We start from the raw sequence: 17222 nt of genomic DNA on the forward strand, positions 1-17222 counted from the left end.
TAAAATCCTTCTGTGTGATACATTCCCCCTGTGTCACTGATGCCACCAACATCTCATCCTCCACTGAGTCCATGAAACAGCAGGACAAAGAGACAAAGGGAGCCATTGGAGTAGCTGGACAGGTGGCCCAAGTGAATGCCAGGTGTCCCAGGGACAGCCCAGGTCAGGCAGGACCCAGGCATGGTCTGTGTGGAGAGCCCAGAGGAGGGTCACTGTGAAGGTCACTCTGGAGGCCTAGAGCCACCGACCCCTACCCATCACCCATGCCCTTTCCCACCCTTGCAGATTTGCCTAAAAAGTTGGTGAGTGGGGCTTCCCTGGTGGCGCAGTGGTTGAGAGTCCGCCTGCCGATGCAGGGGACGTGGGTTCGTGCCCCGGTCCGGGAAGATCCCACATGCCGCGGAGCGGCTGGGCCCGTGAGCCATGGCCGCTGAGCCTGTGCGTCCGGAGCCTGTGCTCCGCAACGGGAGAGGCCACGACAGTGAGAAGCCCGCGTATCGCAAAAAAAAAACAAAAAAAAAAAAAAAAAAAAAAAAAAAGTTGGTGAGTGAAGCCCTATGTTCTAATCTGCAGTCCTCCCACTGTGCCTGCCTATTTTCATTACAGAGGGAAAGAGCATCAGAGCCGGGTTTATAACCCCCTTTTAGATAACAAATCACATTTTCTTTTCACCAGCGACTGTGTTGAATTGATATTTTTTCCCCTCGGTTTAATAGGTTTGTGTGTTCAGGAATGATCTTCATCAACCGAAACTCCTTATTGTGTTTGATGTAATGTCAGCTTTCATTACGCGCTTGGGTCAGAGCTGGGCCCAGGGAAAGGCTGAGCACCCTGGAGCCTGGGCCCCGGCCCTCACCCCCACCCCGGGCCCACCTGAGCTCCAGTCTCTCTGGACTGGTGGTTGGGCAGGTGTGGGAGGGGTTGGAGATGAGTCGAGAAGGCAGAATGGAGCCGGGGTGCAACGCCTTTTTTATCCCTGCCTTAGCTTCCTCATCTGTATAACGGGGTCATAGGGCTGTTGGGAGAACCCTGTACCGCAGTGCGTGTGAGGCCTAGCTGGACACAGCAGATACCTCACAGGACTGAAACTTTGGTCTTTCAGTCATCAGGAGGTGTGGTCTTGCCCAAGCATAGCGCCAGGCCTGTAGTCAATGTTCCAGAATGCTTGGACTATACCTATAGGTCCAGCCAGTGGCCTGCACCCCCCAGACCTCTGGTGGGAGAGAACCCATGACTGTTCCCCACAACTAGCCCCGGTACCGACCACCTCAAACCGTGGCCTCAGACCCAGCACCTGGACAATCACCAAGGCTAAGTCCCTCCCTCCATGAGGAGCCTGAGCTCAGAGAGGGAACAGTGCAGCCCTGCGATCACACAGTACATGGGGCCCAGCCAGGCCCAGGCAAGGGGAGGCCCACCATGGAGTAAGTGCTGGCTCTGTGCTTGCTGTTTTACAGCCAGACCCTTGGGAGCACACTTGGTCATCACCCCCATTTGCAGACCACAAAGAAACAGGCTCCCAGTGAACAAGGGACTTCCGGGGCCATGCTGCAGGTTTTTGCTGTACAAAACAGGGCTGAGGAGCACCAGGGGAGGGTGACTCGGACAGTGGCCCTATCTTGTGTCCTGGCCTTAGGGCCTATCAAGGCAGGGGTGGGGTGGCCCCTCCTGAGCGGGTGGCACCTGATGGCACCAGATTTACCTTCTGGCAGCCGCTGTCAGCCATGCTCAGTTCTGATTAAAGATCATTAAACATGAAATTAGCCCATTTGTGTTACGGGTCCCTGGGGTGGCCGGTGATTATGATGTGCAGATGGCTGAGAACCCAGGCGGCGGGCAGGCGGGCGAGGCCAGGACACGCGGCGCTAGCAAAGGCAGGCAAGGGCTGGGAGGCAGGCACAGGGGCCGGGCTTTGTTTTCTCCTGCTCCTGTTGTGTAAACCCCCTTGCATTTCACAACAAATCACAGATAATTAATAAGTACATGCTCGTAATGAGCAGGCTTTTTAATAGAAGAAATTGGAAGATGCGGTGTCGAGTCATTATTTCACTCTTTCCCAGACTCGGCTCTATTTTTCCATCTTCCTCAATTCTCCCTTGGTACTGCCTCAGCCAGAGTCTCTGCAGATAGGCTGGCTCTAACCCTACCTCCCAGCAGGGCTTCAGTGCAGAGACCCTGATCCTAGAGTCAGGGAGCCCCAGGGGTACCGATCGGTGGTACCACATCCTCCTGGTGCCTGTGAGAGCTCCTGAGGACAGTCTGGCTGGGGTGTGGGTGGGGCATCCAGCCTGACTCATCCAGCCCTCCCTGGATGGCAGCTCTGGATGGGTAAGGGGACGGTCTCTGCCCCAGAGGAATCTGAGGGGGCCATTCCAGGCCTTAGAGCTGGGGGTCCTGGCCGCACCTCAGGAGACCATGAGTGATGAGGCATCTCTTCCCCACCAGGAGGAAGACATAGTGTACTATGACGCCAAGGCCGACGCTGAGCTGGTAAGTGCCCCCACCCATGCTGGCAGGGATGGGGAGCTGCCAGAGCCACACCCCCCTCTCTGGGACCTCATGGCCTCAGCTGTAAAATGAGTGTTAGAATTCAGCACTCTTCAGCATTCTGAGCTTGGCCTTGCAGAGTTGTGGCTGCACAGGCCCCTGCCCTACACCTCCCACAATTCCCTAGAGGCCCTGACCCCTCCAGGGCTGTGTCTCTGTGGCACCAAGGGGCACAGCTTCACTGTACAGTGTGGGGCGGGCCCAGCCCCATCCCAGGGCAGGGTGGTGAGGCTCTTGGACCTCTTCCCCTAGGTCAGTTCAGGTACCAGCATCGGGAGGACAGAGGGATGCTGAGTGCTGTAAGAGTAGGGGAGAGAGGGAGCAGGTGGGGAGGGCTTCCTGGAGGTAGGCAGGTGGGGCCGGGATGCAGGTGTGTTTCAGGTGAGTGCAGGTACCCTTCCCTGTGGTGAGGGGAAAGTGGCTTCCGCGTGCTGACCACCCCACAGTCTGGCCCCATGATCAGTGTTGGCCCTGGGCTAAGTCAGTCTCACCCCAGCTGTAGAGGCAGCCCAGTCCCTGTGCCTGTTCTTCAGATGAAGGAGAGGGCTCTGACTCATCAGGGGTCACCACCCCGGAAGTGGTGGTGCTGGGACTGACCGGAGAACCCAGAGCTACACTGCTCTTCTGCCTCACTGACTGGTTCACGTCTGCTTGGGTGGCCCTGTGACAGAGAGAGGTCCCTGTCACCAGAGGACTCACGTGAAAGTGTGACCATTTGGGGTGTGAGGGGGTCTACAGAGGAGACAAGAGTGTCTGAGGGTGCAGGGCACATGGAACAGATTGTTTTGGTGAACCTGTCAAGGCCCAAATTCATCTGCCTGCTTTTGAGGCAAAAGTAGTTGAACCTGGTTATTTCCTCTGTAAACAGAGGTGTCACAACTCAGTCTCTGGGGCCCCACCTGTGCTGACTGGTGCAGAAGACCCAACAGCTAGACTCCCACTCCTGGGCCTATTGGCCTGGGGGGTTGCCTGGAGCGAGCACAAGGTATCCAGTGGCACCAAGAGGTGGGCAGGCAGGAAGGGATTCCTGCAGAGGGTCTGTGGTACCAGGCTGGCCTTGGTGAGCCTTCAGGAGGGCAGGCAGGCAGGGCCGCAGAGAAGGAGGGGTGGGTGGGCTAAAGCAGGTGTGCTTCCCCCTTGGCTGAGCCTCCGTGGCTCCCAGAGAAGTTGCTAAAATTAAAGCTGGAATCTGAAATTCAAATGAAGAACAAACCTTTAATTAGACCCTGAATCTAATTCCTTACCCCCCTCAGCAGCGGGCTGTAATTTTAGCAATCAGTGCATTAAATATAAACCAGGAGACTGCAGTTGCCCACCGTACAAAGCCCCTGGGCGTCGGGGTGACACTGAGGGGTCTCCTTGGCCAGTCTGGTGCCCGGCCCCCTCCCTGGACTCCCTGCTCCCAGCAGCCCCCAACCCCTGGCTCTAAATCACTGACTCCCTGCCCCCAGCCCCTTGGACATCTGCTGGGGGGGCTAGGGACAGCACAGGGAGGGAGATTCACCCCGGGTGGGGCTGGGCCAGGGTCGGTTAGGCCGAAATCCCAGCCCTCCCAGCCCCGGTATAAATATCAGCACGCACACATTCCCCAACTCTCCTGCCTGTTAACATTGTTTTGTTTTTTTAATCTTTGCCAGAGGTACAGTTAGAGATCTTTCTAGACCATTTACTTTTAAATTACCAGCCAGAAGGTGGGGGTAGGGAGGGAAAGAAGGAAGGAAAAAGTTCGCCAGCTGATAGCTTATCAGAACAGAATCCAAATGTCACATTAGTTGGGAAAGTTGGGAGATTAAATTTTCCAGCGCCCTTCATCTGCCGCTGACATTTCGGGGGCTTTCTTCTTCCGCACTTCCCCCTCCTCCCAGCAGAACGTGAGTGGCTCACACCTCAGGGGCGGCCGGCTCCCTGCTCTGGCCTCCATGCTCAGCAGCTGCCTGCCCCAGCTTTACCCAGCATCCAGGAGCTTCTAGGAGGCTAGGGTGTGCCGAGGTGGGCAGAGCGGTGGCACACTGGGTGAGGGGCAATGGCAGGGCAGTAGATGGCTTGGATTTTGCTGTTACAAAATCCAATCTTGAAGAGATAGATGAAAAGGGTGTTTGCTGCAGGCCCTCCAGCCAGCTGCACCCACCATCCAGGCAGTAATTCATTCCCCAGGCCTGAGGGTGCACCCAGAGCACTCCCTGGGTGGTGACAGCACAGCTGGCTGGGTGGGGAGGCACGATCACCCTTTCCCCAGACAGACAGCCTGGCGGCAGGAACATGAGGGGTGTGACCAGGACCCAGTGAGCAGTGGGGTCGGCCGTCACGTGAGATCCACTGGGGAGAGGAAATGAGCTGAGCCTGGTGCTGAAGGTGGTCACAGGGGCGTTGAGGGGCAGTGAGGGAACATGTGGCTGGTTCAGCTGCTTATGCTCCTTCCTCCCAGGGCACAAAGACCCCCAGCTCTGCGCCTACCTCGCGTGGCTCTCCATCTCTCCTTGCCTCCCCATCCGGCTTTTCTTCATCTTCCCCTTCACTTTCTACCTCCATCTTCCCTTCCCCCTTGCACACCTGCACCCATGCCTGCCCACCCCCCACCTCGGCTGCGGCATCAACACTATAGTCGCAGACCCACTCCTGCCAGCCTGTGGTGGTGGGCAGGGGCGCACGGCGCATGCCCAGCCTGCCTGGCCGAGCGATGCTGTAATTGGCACCTGTCAGACGGCTGCAACTCATTTTAGAAAGTCAGTGGGGGCCTTTATAGTCCGTCTGCTAGCAGGCACCACAGACCCTCCTTCTGGATGTTACCAGGTCTCAGTGCTAGCCCCGACCCGAGCCCAGCTCTCCCACGGACTCCCCGCTCTCCAACTCAGCCCCTAGAGCCACCCTGCTGCAGGGGGTGGTGCCCCTCCCCCAGACGGGGCTAGGGCCCTCTCCTTGGTGCCAGAGGAACTCCATGCAGGGGATAGGTGGGACCAAGTTGTGGGGTGTATGTTGCAAAGCTCCTGTGACGGGGTGCTGAGGCCGCCTTGTGATGACACAGAGCAAGTCCTTATGAGCAGGGTGTCTGCAGCCCACTCCTCTCTAGCTCCAAGATTTGCCTCCTTCGCTGATAATTGGTTTTCAAGGATGTGAGGAAGGGCTTGGTTTGGTCTCGGCTCTGGAATTTGGGTTTAGCAAATGTGGGGATGGTGGGTGGGGCAGGTGGGTGTCACGGGCTTTCCAGGCAAGGGGTCCATACCCCATGTCTCTCTGTCCCTGTGTCTCTCCATCTCTCTGTCTCTGCAGTAGTCTCTGATTCTGAGATGCCCCTATCTCCTAGATTCTGGCCCCCCTGCCTGCAGTTCTATCCAACCCCACTCCACCATTTCCCAGCCCTGACACTGCCATGGTTGGGGGTCCCTTTCCACAGGACGACCCTGAGAGTGAGGATGTGGAAAGGGGGTCCAAGGCCAGCACCCTACGGCTGGACTTCGTTGAGGACTCAAACTTCAAGAACAAGGTCAACTATTCATACACGGCTGTGCAGATCCCCACGGACATCTACAAAGGCTGTGAGTGTGCAGAGTGATCGGGAGCAGCCCTTCCCACCCACCATGGGGGCAAGGCCCACTGCCTGGGCACTGCCAGGTCCCAGGTGCCCATCCACCTTCAGCCCCCTACCTACACCCAGGGTCACACATGCTCACCTCTCAGACCTGCCCACATGCAGGCATCGAGCCACTCTCAGGCACAGCCTCACGCTAACTCTCAGCAAGACACAAAACACCGAGCCTCTCACCCCTATGCATGTACGGGCTCACACAAATGCATGCACACAACTCTTCCCCCACGTGCTGGGCCAAGTCCCCACCTGTCCCCAGAGCAGCTCCTCCCTACCCTCTCCCATTCCCTGGCCCCATGCAGGAAGGGTTGAGGACCTACCACATCAGATGGGCACAGGACAGGGAGCAACTTCTCATTCACAGACACCAACCCTGTAACACCTCCCTCCTTCTCCCTGGTGAGCAGGGGGAGGTGGAGATGGAGGTCAGGGGGATTGAGTAGAGGGTGGTTGAGATGCCAAGCTCCAGGGACAGTATAGCTTTGCACAATGGGGAAACCAGGTCACTACAGCTAGAAGGATTTGAGTCAGACATGAGGATGAAATTCCTGAAGAACTTGGGAGGTGTAGGGAGAAGAGGCCAAGAGTCAAACAGTGAATGGGGAACCCTAGCTGCAGGATTTAAGGCCCCGGAGTCTCTTGGTTCTGACACAATTCTATGGGCACCTACAGGGTAGCCTCAGAATCCAAGGGGCCCACTGGGTGGAGGTTCCTGAAGCAAAGGTCCCAGAACTTCTGCGTGAACTTCAGAAAGCAGGGAATCCTCCAGGGTTCTCAGGGAGGCCCCTCCTGGGCCTTCTGGGCAGCCTCAGGCAGGAGTGAGGGTGGATGCCCCCCACACCCTACAAGGGCCACCCACAGGCCACCTGCCCAAGCCAGTCGAGGGGCACTATCACAGGCAGGCACGCTAATTAAAACAGGAACCACACCGCCCTCCCCAGTCACCCCTCGCTACCCACACAAATTACATTTTATATGTTTTTTATTTACTGTGTCACTTTTAATTAAATCTGTAATCGCCTGCCTGAGAGGGGCATGGTCCCCATTTCCAAGCTCAGTGTGATCTGAGGGTGTGGGCACATGAGTGTGTGTGTGTGGTCACAGGGCTGAGCAGCACGCCCTTTCCAGGTGGGGGGCTGTAGTGTGTGCACAAGCGTGTCTCACAGTGTATGCGTGAGCGTGCATGTGGTCATGGCTACCTGAAGGGACAGCCCAGCCAGGTCTCCTCTCGGCCCTTGACCTGAGTCAGGGACACCCCTCTGCCAGCAGCAGCTAGAGGGGCTCCCAGAATGGTCTGTCTGCTCTAAGCCTCTCATGTGCAGTTGGGGAAACTGAAGTCCAGTGAGGGGTGGGACCTGCCAGGCAGACTCTCCCATGGCAGACAGTACTGTGTGAAACATTTGAGAGCCTGACTTTATTTTTTCCTTAAAGAGAAAAATAGAAATTGTACAACTCACTAAGTTTCTAAATTAGGAACGGGACCATAACATACTGTTCAGTAGGCACAGCCAATGCTAGAAATGTGTTTTGTTTTCACATTATGGTCAGTTAAGGGAAGCTGCAGGGCCAGAGAGAAGGGAGTGAGAGCAGAGGGGGAGGACTAGGCAGCAGACAAGACAGCAGAGGCCCCCCAGTCTGGAGAGAGAGAGCAGAGGGAAGAATGCCCCAGAATATATTGTCACCCCCTAGGCTGTGGGCCGAGCCTGGAGCATTCGTATCTTTAAATCACAGCTCTGGGAATTCCCTGGCGGTCCAGTGGTTAGGACTCTGCGCTTCCACTGCAGCGGGCACGGGTTCGATCCCTGGTCGGGGAATTAAGCTCCTGCATGCCAGGCGGCGCAGCCAAAAAATAAAATAAAGTAAAAAATAAATCACAGCTCTTCATCTGTTCTAAGGGTTTCTTCTCTGAAAAGAAGAGCAGAGCCTTTGGAAGACGTGCTCTGGTTCCCGTTTGGGGAGTGGATCTTCAGGGAGAGGTGATGGTGTCAGGGCTCCACCCGGAAAGAAAGGAGGTGGGAGAAGTTGGAGGAAGAAGTAGCCCCCAGGGGAGGGGGTGCGATACAGAGGCCTGGCAGTAGCAGGTATCCAACTCCCGCTGTTTTTTCTGAGTTTCCCACACGCAGAGACAGGTACACTGCACATGTGAGAGCATGTGCCACACACACACATTGGGCAGGTTTAGGGCTGTCCTGAGTTGGGGGGCTGCGTACTGCTTAAGCCATCCCAAGTCTCTGCCCGGGTTGCCGGATGGATGGAGTCCATCCATCTGAGAGAAGCCTTGCTCTGTGTGTGGGGGGCTAGGTCTGGCCAGGGCGTCACACCTGTGTAGCCACAGAGGTTGAGGGAGGGGGAGGGTGGGGTAACTTGTGGTGGGGGGTTGTGAAAGCAGGACCTGTTGGTGTCCTCCTGTAAGGGCAGAGTGGTGTGTAGGTATGAGCATGTGTGACCCTGTGCCCATGGCAGCAGTGAGGCTGCTGGGCAGGTAGGTTTGGGGGTGAGGGGATGACACATCCGGCTGGAAACACAGAGGTTAGATGTAGGTACACCTGTTGTATACCTGCATGCAGTATACAAGCGCAGGCTGTGTGTGTGTGTGTGTGTGTGTGTGTGTGTGTGTGTGTGAAAAAAAGTGTCCCTCCGAGAGCCCCCGCCCCCACCCCTGCCTGCTCCTGGCCCCAGTTGATTAATCATGGAGCTGAGTGGCTTCCAGCTTATCAGGTACCTTAATAGCTGAATAATTCCAGCACCGTCATTGAGCCCTTAATTGCTTTCTTGTGGCTGCAGCCCGGAGTGCATGCTGAGTGGGTGAGCTCCCAGGGGACCAGCCGCAAGCTCCAGGCAGCAGGCTGGATGGGCATCCCAGCTCATAGCTCCCTGCCACCTGGGTGGCCCCTCCGCAGGGGCCACAGGCCACAGCTGCCCTGCCTGATCATGTGGAGCCTGGCCGAAGGGCAGGCTGAGCTGTTTCTTGGGATGAGAACAAGGATGTCTTCCTGGAGGAGCTGGTGCAGCCCCAGCTGAGCCCTGGGAAGTGAGGGAGACCTGGGTAGGCAGAGAGCAGGTGAGGCTTTCTAAGTGAGAGGCACATGCATGGGTGTCGCTGTGATGAGCTTCAGCGCGGGAACAGCCGAAGCGCTTCCCACCCCAGCCCCCTGCTTCCCCCCTAGCCACCGTCATCCTCAATGAGCTCAACTGGACAGAGGCCCTGGAGAATGTATTCATTGAGAACCGCAGGCGGGACCCCACACTCCTGTGGCAGGTCTTCGGCAGTGCCACGGGAGTCACTCGCTATTATCCAGGTGAGCACTAGCCCATCTCCCCAGTCCACTCAGCACCCCACCCTCCTCCATCTCCCTGCCCCCTCATCCTGGGGTGCGTGGGGCGGGACGGTCACCTTGCTGGTTGCGGGGTGGCCTGGCCACTGCTGCAAGGCCTGCTACCAGCCCCATGCCCTTCCCTGCCTGTCCCCAGTCACCTCCTCTCCTCCCACAGCCACCCCATGGCGAGCCCCCAAGAAAATCGACCTGTACGATGTCCGAAGGAGACCCTGGTGAGCAAGCAAGGAGGGGCTGGGCAGGGACACCCCCTCAGCTCTCCCGCCTGCTCCCCTCCATCCCGATAACCAGGCCTCCAAGCAGGGCGCAGCCAGCTCTATCCAATTTTCATTTCACACATCGTTGCCACTGGAAAATGGATCCCATCACCCAGGCAGGCCTCCCAGCTGCCTCTGCCCCCTGTCCACTGCCCGGCACTCCACCCCCTCGGGACTGAGGGATTGGGCTAGTGGGGGTTCCTGAGGGTGGGTATGTCCTCCGTGGGTTTGGCCGGCCCCTGCTGTACCCATCTGAGCCCTAGACACCCCTACCCTCTGCTCTGCCTCTCCTGCAGTACTCCCTGGCCTCCTCCTCTGCCACCTGTTCAATCCCATACGCAGCTATGACTCTGCCCTTGGTGCCTCAGCCTGGGCCAGGGGAAATGACAAGCCACTGAGGCCATGGAACAGGCCTCCTAGCCTCTCTGGATCACCTGCTCACCCCTCCTTGGGGCTGTTCACATGTTGGGGGACCAGGTCACTCATGCCATGGGCAAGGACTGTCTGCTTTATTAAATGCGGTGTCCTCAGTGCCTAGAACCCTGTCTGACCCATGCCATGGATGCTCAATAGAAACATGTTGAATTGGGCTTCCTTGATGGCGCAGTGGTTGAGAGTCCGCCTGCCGACGCAGGGGACACGGGTTCGTGCCCTGGTCCGGGAAGATCCCACATGCCGTGGAGCGGCTGGGCCCGTGAGCCATGGCCACTGGGCCTGCGCGTCCAGAGCCTGTGCTCCGCAATGGGAGAGGCCACAGCAGTGAGAGGCCCACGTGCCGAAAAAAAAAAAAAATTAAAAAAAAGAAACATGTTGAATCAGTATGTGGGTGAAGGAAGGAAGAACCCACAAGGTCTCAGTGAGGCTGGCCCTAACTGAGGCTTCTCCTGGGCAGGTATATCCAGGGGGCCTCGTCGCCCAAGGACATGGTCATCATCGTGGATGTGTGAGTGAGCGATGCTGGCGGGTGGGGTGGGGGCGGGGCTAGGAACTAGAATATGCTGCTGGGGAACATGATGGGGAAGCAGCAGGAGAACACCTGAGGCCGAGCAGACGCCTCCGTGACCCACCCCCCAGGAGTGGCAGCGTGAGCGGGTTGACCCTGAAGCTGATGAAGACATCTGTCTGTGAGATGCTGGACACACTCTCCGATGATGACTATGTGAACGTTGCCTCCGTGAGTGGCAAGGGCGGTAGGCGGGCACTCCCTCCTGCCCCATGCAACCCCTGCATGCCCAGGCCAGCCTGAGGCCACTCACCACTCTCACTGTCCCTGCAGTTCAATGAAAAGGCACAGCCTGTGTCATGCTTCACACACCTGGTTCAGGCCAACGTGCGTAACAAGAAGGTGTTCAAGGAAGCTGTGCAGGGCATGGTGGCCAAGGGCACCACAGGCTACAAGGCCGGCTTTGAGTATGCCTTCGATCAGCTGCAGAATGTGAGCCCCCTGGGTGGGCGAACGGGTGGCCAGGGACAGGCAAGGGCCCAGGCTTGGTGACACCAGGGAAATCAAGATAGATGACCTTGTTAGTACCCAACAGGCAGGTTGGGCAGATAGCACTGTCAACTGTGGGGTAGGGGAGCCAGAGGGCCAGGCCCATTCCGGGGAAGGAGACCCACCTGTGGACCAGGGAGGGGCTGAAAGCTGCCTGACCCCACACCTACTCCTGCCCAGTCCAACATCACTCGTGCCAACTGCAATAAGATGATCATGATGTTCACGGACGGTGGTGAGGACCGCGTACAGGACGTCTTTGAGAAGTACAATTGGCCCAACCGGACGGTGAGGCTCAGCCCAGGTGGGGGCTGCCCTGACCTGGCCCAGTACAGGGGAGGGCTGTCCTCTGGCGGCCACGGCAGTAACCTCAAGCCCCAAACAGGTGCGCGTGTTTACTTTCTCCGTGGGGCAGCACAACTACGACGTCACACCCCTGCAGTGGATGGCCTGCACCAACAAAGGTACCTTGTCCGGGTGTCACTGCCACAGGGCCTGCCTGCCGTGTTCTGCCAATCCATTGGGTTGGTTGTCCACGTGTCCTTCATATGTCCAGCTTTCCAGCTGCTTGTTCATCCAGTGTCTGTCTTTCTGTATATGTGACTGGTCATCTCTCTAGGTGGCTAACTTGTCCATCTGACTCAGCCTCTTTCCACCTATCTGACTGTCCATTGTTCATCTGTCCCTAGCTTGTCTGCTCCTGCATCTGTTTTCTGGTCAATCCAACGCTCCATGCAATTGGGCCTGGCCTCCAGGTGGACTCTGAATGTCACTGCCATCCTAGAATGAGGGACTTCAGGCCTCAGGCTCCTCCTTTCATCCCAGTTGTGCTTCCTTAAACCCCTACACTCACAGCCCCTTCCATGTCATTGGTCCCATTCACAGGGTAATGGCAGGGAGCACTAAAGGAACATGAGTTCAGAGGAAATGACACCGAAAAGAGAGGGAACCTAAGAGACCAGTCAGGGCTGCAGACACACCCCAGGGTACAGGGCCTCCTGTGCCATGGATCCCAAGCAGCACCCAGGCCCACCTCTGCCTCCCCTTCCCTCACAGGTTACTATTTTGAGATCCCTTCCATCGGTGCCATTCGCATCAACACGCAGGTGAGACTGTGGGGGCGCCCCTCCTCCCAGCCCCTTGTCTTTGCTTCGCGGGGTCGTGGGAACCATGGGCTGCTGTGTGATGAGAGCGCCCCCTGGTGGCTAATTGACACATGGGGAGGCAGGACAGGGAAGATACAGTGGGAGGGGCAGACTCATGACGCCCCACCCCTGCCCCCACCACCTCCCCAGGAATATCTAGATGTATTGGGCAGGCCCATGGTGCTGGCGGGCAAGGAGGCCAAGCAGGTTCAATGGACCAACGTGTACGAGGATGCACTGGTAAGGCCTCGGGGCAAGGAAGGGGTGGGGCTGGTGACCTTCCCCCCAGGATGTGCCCACAGGGTCAGGTCCCATGAGGGCCCCCTTATGGTGGTAAACCAAACAGAGGAGAAAGAGAGGTGGCCTGTCCCCACACCCCTGCTCTGAACACTCAGGGTGGGGGCATGGCTGGCCACAGGAGTCTGACCCATCCTCCTCCTCTCCCTTCAGGGGCTGGGGTTGGTGGTGACAGGGACCCTCCCTGTTTTCAACCTGACGCAGGATGGCCCTGGGGAAAAGAAGGTGAGGTTCCCCACTGGGGAAGGGCTAGTCATGCCTGGGTCTCGAGAGCTGTGCATGCCCAAAACAGGTCTGGGATGGAGCGCGGATAGGCAGGCCTCTCAACTGGACAGGGGCAGCAGCTTGAGGCCATGGGCATGGGCAGTTGGGCACGGTGGCTCCCCCCATGGAATTGAGCCTGTTGCAGACCCCCTGCCTCTGCTCCCAGAACCAGCTGATCCTGGGCGTGATGGGCATTGACGTGGCTTTGAATGACATCAAGAGGCTGACTCCCAACTACACGGTGAGTGTCTACCTGCCCATCTCCCTGTTCCGCCTCTCCTGTGGACACAAGCCAGGCTCAGCAGAGGCTGATGGGGATTCCCACACCTCTGTGGAGTTCTCTGAGTTCAGGCGGTCAGGGAAGGCTTCCAGAGGAGGTGATCTTGGGCCTAGAACTGGGATCAGCAAACTTCTGTAAAGGGCCAGATTATAAATATTTTAGTCTCTGCCAGCCTAAATACTCATACTCATACTCAATTCTACTGCATTGAGGAAACAGCCAGAGACAAAACATAAATAAATGGGCATGGCTATGTTCCAATACAATTTTGTTTGTAGATACTAAAATTTGGATTTCGAATAATTTTCACAAGTCATGAAATAGAAATCCCTCTTTTTCAATCATTTAAAAATGTAAAAACCATTCTTATCTCACAGCAGTACAGTAACCAGCAGCGGGTCAGATGTGGTCCATGGGCCCTAGTTTGTCGACCCCTGGTCCGTCACATAGGCAGGAGTGTCCTGGGTAGAAAGGAGGTGAAGGCGTACCTTGGAGGCAAAGGGAACTCTCTGGGCAAAGGCCTGAAGGTGAAAAACAGAATCATAAGCCAGGGAAGGGGCCAGATCAGTGTGGCTGACCCAGGGCCTATGGCAAAGAGTTTGGGACTTGGTTGTGAAAAGGTTGGGAGATGTGTGTCAGCATGCTTAAACCTGAGCCACATGAAGGCCCCAAGTCTTTGGCCTCCATCTGCAGTGAGAAAACTGCCTCAGAGAGGTATGGGGTGAGTCCAGAGTCCTGCTTTTCTTTCCCTTACACTTGGAAGGGACACCCCAGGTAGTCCAAGGGTACACTCGTCCCCCTGCGGTCCACCAAGATGGGGACCAAGAAGAGGCCGTAGTGGGGAGAGGAGGGGAGGGCAACAGCAGCCTTGTGGGGCCAGCGGAGGTGGAGAGGTTCCGCTGACTGATAGCGCCATGAGAACCCGGGGGAGGGGCTGAGAAGGCCAAATCACATTAAGGTCCCACAGAGCTGGCCAGCATGGGCCAGGGCTAGTGCATGAGGGGCACCAGCCTGCTGGACTTGGCTTGAGAGGTAGGCTTGGGGCCGAGCGGCATGTTGGGGTCCCTGACCCAGGAAGGCAGATGGCACCCCCCAGCAGCGTGGGAGGCAGGATGAGAAAGAGCTCTGGAGCCCAGGAAATCCCTGCCCAACCCTCCAGGCCCTAAGCCCCTCTACCTATACCCCCAGCTTGGAGCCAACGGCTACGTGTTTGCCATTGACCTGAATGGCTACGTGTTGCTGCACCCCAGCCTCAAGCCCCAGGTGAGCCAGATGGGTGGCCTGCAGATGGGGGGTAAACCCTGTGAGAGAAGGTCCTGACTTCCTGCCCTGCCTCCCCTAGACCACCAACTTCCGGGAGCCTGTGACCCTGGACTTCCTGGATGCAGAGCTGGAGGATGAGAACAAGGAGGAGGTAAGGAGAAGAGGAGGAGGGATGGGGGCGGGCATCCAGAGCAGAGAAGGGTAGGGGCCCCACCCTTCACGTCTCTGACCCTTCCAGATCCGTCGGAGCATGATCGATGGCAACAAGGGCCACAAACAGATCAGAACGCTGGTCAAGTCCTTGGATGAGGTGAGAAGGGGACAGAAGGGGGACAGAAGGTCAGGGTGGACACCCTCCTACCCCCCACTCCACCCCAGCCTGCTACCCCAAGCACCTGACCCAGCCTCTTCTCCCAGAGGTACATAGACGAGGTGATGCGGAACTACACCTGGGTGCCTATAAGGAGCACCAACTACAGGTGAGTGGAGCCAGGCTGGGCAGGCAGGGAGGGGCAGGGCAGCCCCAGAGCCCTAGCTGCCCCTCTGTCCCCCACCCCCGTGTGCCAGTTCTCAGTGGCTGTGACCACGATCCCAGTGGGGCCCCAGCAGCCAGGGCTGCTTACTTCTCACTCCTGGGTGCTCAGTCCCAAGGGTCCCTCGCTGGCCCTTCATGAACAAGCAGCATCTCCTGGGAGCGCACAGTGGAGACCTGACAGTGCATCTGATGCCTCCCCATTCCCCACCACCCTCTCTACATCCCTCCCACCTTGGATTGTATCCCTGGATGTGTGCATGCAGGATGTCATCCTCAGCACGTTCACCGGCCTGCTCTCAGCAGTTGTCGCAGCCTCAGAGAGTGTACTGACTGTCTTCTGCGTGCCCCCAGAGCTGGTCTCCTTCACACTCCAGCACCAGCCCATGACTGCCCCTCACTGTGATAGTGCCAGCCCTGCTTTTAGCTGGCTCTCACATGGCCTGAGTCTCTGGGGACTAAGGACCCCGCTCTCATGGCAACACCCCCACCCCCATCCCCACAGCCTACCTCACTGACAGTATTCTGACCCTGTGAGTCTGCTGCTGGCCAGCTGGAGGAGACTGGCTGGGCAGGTGGTGTGCTGGGGGAGGCCGCTGGGGCGAGGGGTGGGATGGGGAATTGCTTTGGGCTGGGAGTTCTGAGGCCTCCAGGAGAGTTTGGGAAGTGGAGGGCCCAGGCCCCTAGGCCCTGAATCTCTCACAGCTAACCAGGGAAAGGTGTCCCTGGTGGTCGGGGGAGGGGATGCCACAGCCTGGGCCTCTCACCCAGCTCCAAAGCCGTGGGGAGGAGGGTGCCAATGGGGCCCGCCTCTCTCCAGCAGTGACCTGTGCTCCTCCCATCCCCTCCTCCCCAGCCTAGGGCTAGTGCTCCCGCCCTACAGCACCTTCTACCTCCAAGCCAACCTCAGTGACCAGATCCTGCAGGTCAAGTGTAAGTGGCCCGGCCCCTGCCTGCGCCCTGCACCCCCGCCTTTGCCCCGCACCCTGGCTGGCCCCAGGCAGCATAGCCAGCCGCTTGCGGCCAGGCGGCCCCTCCTGCCCAATCTGCCCGCCCCCCAGGCGCCCGCAGGCTGGGACACCAGCCATCGGAAAGTCTGTGGAACTCTGCATGCTTGCCTTTTCTCAGATTTGGTTCCAGACCATTCTCTCATGGTTTCCATTGAGGTTCTGTTTTTGGTTTCTCCTCCTCCGTGTCTTCCCTCCTTAGCCTGCCTCCCCCACACACGCCTGGGGGCTGAGTTCTTGGAAGACACCCCCTCCTCTCATCCCTCCTGCCCCCTGCTCCCTGCGCAGCGCTCTCCCGCTGTGGCACCACCCCCGGGTCTCTCTCCACCCTGCCCCCTCTTCTGTCCCCCCTCGCTCATCCTCCCTTATTTTCCTCCTCACCTCTTCTCTCACCTTCTGCCTCCATCGCCTTCCTGCTCCCTCACTCTCTCCCTTTGCCCTTCCTCCTTCCCTCCCGCTCCCTCTCGCCCTCCCGCCTCCTCCTTTCCCCTCCCTGCACCCGCACCTTCTCTCCCTCCCTCTTCCTTCTGCTCACTCCCTCCATTTCTCTCTCCCACATCCCCTCCCTCCCACTCCCCATTCAGTCTCTCCCCCTCTCTTCTCCTTTCACACTCTCCTCCCTCCATCTTCTCTCCTACCCCTTCCCCTCCTTTGCTCCCTTCCTCGGGCCTTCATCCCTGCCTCCCCCACCCTCCCTGTCTCTTGCCCTTCCTCCTTCCTTCCCTCCCTCTCCTGCTCCTCTGCCTGTGGCTCATCCCTGCATGTCCTGCTCACCTTGGGCCTCCCCCAGAGGCCTCTGGAGCCCGTGGCCCCGCCTGCCCACCGCCCGAGGTCACTGGGAGGGAGGCTGGGGCTCCGGCCCCACCGGGCGCCCCCCACCTGCCTGGCTGACTGGGGCTCATCTCCTTTGAGTTTTCTCGCTCTCTCTTTCTCTCTCATGTCGTTTTTTGCAAGAAGTTTCCTTTCGGTATGATGATGAGACACAATATTTTCATTCAAACAGCCATTGAATAAAATATTGTTTGTGCCCCTCCCCTTCCCCTCCCCCTTTTCGTTTGTTTTTGTGTTTGTGTTGTTTTTGTTTTCCTCGCTTTCTCTCTTGGTGGACTGTCCCAGTGCCAATCAGCAAACTGAAGGGCAAGTAATTTCAGAACCAGTGCACCCTCCTCTCCCCATCCCACCCCCTGCCCTCAGGCCCCTGCTTGCCCCCCTGCCTGCCC

General features: G+C 57.9%; 1 protein-coding gene across 1 annotated transcript in view; it reads left to right on the forward strand.

Annotated features, from left to right (window-relative positions):
* The window catches only part of CACNA2D2 (calcium voltage-gated channel auxiliary subunit alpha2delta 2), a 112183-nt gene that overhangs the window by 85992 nt on the left and 8969 nt on the right, over nt 1-17222 (forward strand). Inside the window, exons 4-22 of the mRNA XM_024746606.1 lie at nt 2446-2490; nt 5939-6080; nt 9298-9429; nt 9623-9680; nt 10615-10665; nt 10797-10896; nt 10999-11157; nt 11395-11502; nt 11600-11678; nt 12271-12320; nt 12510-12599; nt 12810-12881; nt 13087-13161; nt 14389-14463; nt 14543-14614; nt 14702-14773; nt 14881-14942; nt 15852-15928; nt 17119-17139. Of these exons, the coding sequence (XP_024602374.1) occupies nt 2446-2490; nt 5939-6080; nt 9298-9429; nt 9623-9680; nt 10615-10665; nt 10797-10896; nt 10999-11157; nt 11395-11502; nt 11600-11678; nt 12271-12320; nt 12510-12599; nt 12810-12881; nt 13087-13161; nt 14389-14463; nt 14543-14614; nt 14702-14773; nt 14881-14942; nt 15852-15928; nt 17119-17139 (1540 nt within the window). The remainder of the gene's footprint in view (nt 1-2445; nt 2491-5938; nt 6081-9297; nt 9430-9622; nt 9681-10614; nt 10666-10796; nt 10897-10998; nt 11158-11394; nt 11503-11599; nt 11679-12270; nt 12321-12509; nt 12600-12809; nt 12882-13086; nt 13162-14388; nt 14464-14542; nt 14615-14701; nt 14774-14880; nt 14943-15851; nt 15929-17118; nt 17140-17222) is intronic.

This window comes from Neophocaena asiaeorientalis, unplaced genomic scaffold (genome assembly GCF_003031525.2).
Source record: "Neophocaena asiaeorientalis asiaeorientalis breed wild unplaced genomic scaffold, Neophocaena_asiaeorientalis_V1.1 scaffold779, whole genome shotgun sequence".
NCBI classification, from domain to species: Eukaryota; Metazoa; Chordata; class Mammalia; order Artiodactyla; family Phocoenidae; genus Neophocaena; species Neophocaena asiaeorientalis.